The 5,000-nt window shown below is 44.8% G+C and overlaps 1 protein-coding gene across 1 annotated transcript in view; it reads right to left on the reverse strand.

Moving 5' to 3' along the window:
* The window catches only part of irf5 (interferon regulatory factor 5), a 15,019-nt gene extending 10,897 nt beyond the window's left edge, over window positions 1-4,122 (reverse strand). Inside the window, exons 1-2 of the mRNA XM_080054700.1 lie at window positions 3,946-4,122; window positions 657-831 (exon numbers count right to left, since the gene is read on the reverse strand). Coding sequence (XP_079910826.1) covers window positions 657-830 — 174 coding nt within the window. The 5' untranslated portion in view covers window position 831; window positions 3,946-4,122. The remainder of the gene's footprint in view (window positions 1-656; window positions 832-3,945) is intronic.
* Window positions 4,123-5,000: the final 878 nt, after the last annotated feature.

The following is a 5,000-nucleotide window of genomic DNA, read 5'->3' on the forward strand; positions in this document are numbered from 1 at the left end:
CTATAAAACGCCTCATTAAGGGTGATGCTATAGAACGCCTCATTAAGGGTGATGCTATAAAACGCCTCATTAAGGGTGATGCTATAAAACGCCTCATTAAGGGTGATGCTATAAAACGCCTCATTAAGGGTGATGCTATAAAACGCCTCATTAAGGGTGATGCTATAAAACACCTCATTAAGGGTGATGCTATAGAACGCCTCATTAAGGGTGATGCTATAAAACACCTCATTAAGGGTGATGCTATAGTTCTAGTCGTCCGGAGTTAAGCAGTCTGTTTTTAAATCACTATAATCTATTGTTTTTTCAGGTTCCAGTAATTTGCACAATGATAACCCTGTAAACGTGTGACCAATAAACTTTAACTAAACTGTCTGTCTGTCTGTCTGTCTGTCTGTCTGTCTGTCTCCCAGTCTGTCAGTCAATCTGTCTGTCTGTCTGTCTGTCTGTCTGTCTGTCTCTCTCTCTCTGTCTGTCTGTCTGTCAATCTGTCTGTCTGTCTCCCTGTCTCCCTGTCTGTCTGTCTGTCTGTCAGTCAGTCTGTCTTACCTTAAAGATAGTGTTCTCTTCTTCTGAGGCAGGTGTGTGTCTGGTAGTGTGTGTGTGTGTGTGTGTGTGTGTGTGTGTGTGTGTGTGTGTGTGTGTAGTATTAATACCTTAAATATAGTGTTCTCCTCCTCGGAGGCGGGTGTGTGTCTGGTGGCGTGTTTCCATGGCACCTGGAACAGCCTGTGATCCGCACTCAGCCAGGTGAGTCCAGGATACACACCTGAGTTCACCTGGGCCAGTAACCATGGCTTCAGCCGGATACGCCTCACCTGCACTGACATACTGACAGGGGGGAGGGGCTGTTAGTGTGTGTGTGGGGGGGAGAGGGGCTGTTAGTGTGTGTGGGGGGGGGGAGAGTGTGTGTGTGTGGGGGGAGGGGTGGGGGGTAGAGTGTGTGTGGGGGGGGGTGTGTGTGGGGGGGGGGTGGGGGGTAGAGTGTGTGTGGGGGGGAGAGGGGCTGTTAGTGTGTGTGTGGGGGCGGGGCTGTTAGTGTGTGTGGGGGGGGGGGAGTGTGTGTGTGTGTGTGTGAGTGGGGAGGGGGAGGGGAGCAAGTGTGAGTGAGTGAGTGAGTGAGTGAGTGACTTAGTTATAGTACAAAAAAGTTTATTCAGTTTAACTTGAAGGTGGAGTCAGCTTGTTCCAAACAAAACTATTTTATCTCTAAATCCAGTGTTAATACACAGCCCAGGCTCTGTAAACAGGGTTAATACACAGCCCAGGCTCTGTAAACAGGGTTAATACACAGCCTAGACTCTGTAAACAGGGTTAATACACAGCCCAGGCTCTGTAAACAGGGTTAATACACAGCCTAGGCTCTGTAAACAGGGTTAATACTAGGGGTGTGCACGTGTACACGAGTAACCGTTTAGTAAACCATAACCGTTTAGGAAAAATCAATAAACGAAAACCGTTTAAAAAAAAAATCTTCAAATTTTAAATGTTCTTTTTTTCAAAGTTTTTAAATATGTTCTGGAGACACGCATCTATTGATTTTACATCACTAATAAACTACTTGGGGAGGATAAAAGCTAGTCTGCCCAATCTGTCTGTCCCTCGGCGTGTGTGTGTGTGTGTGTGTGTGTGAGTGTGTGTATAATCGCAAACACACGCACACACACACGGGGAGGCGCCGTTCTCGGGCTCGACTCACAGCCACGGAAGAGTGATAAAAGATAACCTAAAGATTAAAGTTACCTGGTTGACGTGAACTACGCGCGTAAGTAGCCCGAACTTTATAACACCTGTTCAACCTGCATAAACGTGGACATGTAGAAAGCGATAGGCTATATTAATCAGGAAATTAATGAAGCGCGATAATGACGGCGCACATGAAGGCGAACGCGTATGTGTGTGTGTGCGCTCGCCTACAGGACGGCGGGCGCACGAGGACAATGACGTCACGGTTAACCGTGTACACGAAAAAAATTCCGTCGTGTACACGGTTAGACATTTTTGTAAACGTTCACACCCCTAGTTAATACACAGCCCAGGCTCTGTAAACAGGGTTAATACACAGCCTAGGCTCTGTAAACAGGGTTAATACACAGCCTAGGCTCTGTAAACAGGGTTAATACACAGCCTAGGCTCTGTAAACAGGGTTAATACACAGCCTAGGCTCTGTAAACAGGGTTAATACACAGCCCAGGCTCTGTAAACAGGGTTAATACACAGCCTAGGCTCTGTAAACAGGGTTAATACTAGGGGTGTGCACGTGTACACGAGTAACCGTTTAGTAAAAATCAATAAACGAAAACCGTTTAAAAAAAAGAATCTTCACATTTTAAATGTTCTTTTTTTCAAAGTTTTTAAATATGTTCTGGAGACGCATCTATTGATTTTACATCACTAATAAACTACTTGGGGAGGATAAAAGCTAGTCTGCCCAATCTGTCTGTCCCTCGGCGTGTGTGTGTGTGAGTGTGTGTATCGGCGCACACACACGCAAACATACACGGGGAGTCACCGTGCTGGGGCTCGACTCACAGCCACGGAAGAGTGATGAAAGATAACCTAAAGATTAAAGTTACCCGGTTGACGTGAACTACGCGCGTAAGTAGCCCGAACTTTATAACACCTGTTCAACCTGCATTTAACGTGGACATGTAGAAAGCGATAGGCTATATTAATCAGGAAATTAATGAAGCGCGATAATGACGGCACACATGACAGGCGAACTCGTATGTGTGTGTGTGCGCGCGCCTACAGGACGGCGGGCGCACGAGGACAATGACGTCACGGTTAACCGTGTACACGAAAAAAATTCCGTCGTGTACACGGTTAGACATTTTTGTAAACGTTCACACCCCTAGTTAATACACAGCCCAGGCTCTGTAAACAGGGTTAATACACAGCCCAGGCTCTGTAAACAGGGTTAATACACAGCCCAGGCTCTGTAAACAGGCATGTTGCTAGCTAAGGTAGGCCCTTTGTTTACATACCAGTTTACAAAGCCTAGGCTGTGTGTTAACCCTGTTTACAGAGCCTAGGCTGTGTATTAACCCTGTTTACAGAGCCTAGGCTGTGTATTAACCCTGTTTACAGAGCCTAGGCTGTGTATTAACCCTGTTTACAAAGCCTAGGCTGTGTATTAACCCTGTTTACAGAGCCTGGGCTGTGTATTAACCCTGTTTACAGAGCCTAGGCTGTGTAATAACCCTGTTTACAGAGCCTGGGCTGTGTATTAACCCTGTTTACAGAGCCTAGGCTGTGTATTAACCCAGTTTACAGAGCCTAGGCTGTGTATTAACCCAGTTTACAGAGCCTGGGCTGTGTATTAACCCTGTTTACAGAGCCTAGGCTGTGTAATAACCCTGTTTACAGAGCCTGGGCTGTGTGTCAGTGAGTTATTTAACACCATCAGTCAGCAGCTTCTGTTCCTCAAAACTTTTGGGAAGTTTGTCAGTCATGAGACCTTCACACACACACACACACACACACACACACACACACACACACACACACACACACACACACACACACACACACACACACACACACACACACACACACACACACACACACACACACACACACACACACACACACACAGAGGCAGGCAGGCAGACATACACACACACACACACACACAAACCCACCCCCCCCCCACACCCACCCACACACACCCACACACACACACACACACACACACACCCACCCACACCCACATGCGCGCACACACACACACACACACACCCCCACCCACATGCGCGCGCACACGCACACACACACACACACACACACACACACACACACACACACACACACACACACACACACACACACACACACACACACACACACACACACACACACACACACACACACGTCAGCGCCGTGCCTGTCTGAGCTTGCCGCAGAGGAGCGCCCTTCCCCTGTGTTAAGATGGTCTCGACTCACCTGGTGAATGGCTGAATCACCTGTTCGCGAGCCTTTTAACGTGAATATCCTCCGTCTGTGAAAACGTCAGAAAGGCGCGTCGGTCAAACATAAACAAGTCAAAACAAACGGACAGATAAACAGATACACACAGAGCGCGAGGCGGAGACAGCGCGACCGTTTGGTCTGATCACAGAAAGTTTGAGGAACTGATCCGAGTGACGTCACTACTACCGGTCTGTCTGGCAAAGTAAAAGCCCCAGCTGTCAAAATAAAAGTCTGCCAGAAGAAACAATCCCTGAGTTCCAAATCACATACTTTGTCTTTTTACTACACTACATACTAAAGTACAGAAGAGTTTTAGTCTTTTTACTACACTACATACTAAAGTACAGAAGAGTTTTAGTCTTTTTACTACACTACTAAAGTACAGAAGAGTTTTAGTCTTTTTACTACACTACGTACTAAAGTACAGAAGAGTTTTAGTCTTTTTACTACACTACATACTAAAGTACAGAAGAGTTTTAGTCTTTTTACTACACTACATACTAAAGTACAGAAGAGTTTTAGTCTTTTTACTACACTACATACTAAAGTACAGAAGAGTTTTAGTCGTTTTACTACACTACATACTAAAGTACAGAAGAGTTTTAGTCTTTTTACTACACTACATACTAAAGTACAGAAGAGTTTCAGTCTTTTTACTACACTACATACTAAAGTACAGAAGAGTTTTAGTCTTTTTACTACACTACATACTAAAGCACAGAAGAGTTTTAGTCTTTTTACTACACTACATACTAAAGTAAAGAAGAGTTTTAGTCTTTTTACTACACTACATACTAAAGCACAGAAGAGTTTTAGTCTTTTTACTACACTACATACTAAAGTACAGAAGAGTTTTAGTCTTTTTACTACACTACATACTAAAGTACAGAAGAGTTTTAGTCTTTTCACTACACTACATACTAAAGCACAGAAGAGTGTTAGTCTTTTTACTACACTACATACTAAAGCACAGAAGAGTTTTAGTCTTTTTACTACACTACATACTAAAGTACAGAAGAGTTTTAGTC

The sequence above is a fragment of the Ammodytes marinus genome (assembly GCF_949987685.1).
Source record: "Ammodytes marinus genome assembly, contig: scaffold_36, whole genome shotgun sequence".
NCBI lineage: Eukaryota > Metazoa > Chordata > Actinopteri > Uranoscopiformes > Ammodytidae > Ammodytes > Ammodytes marinus.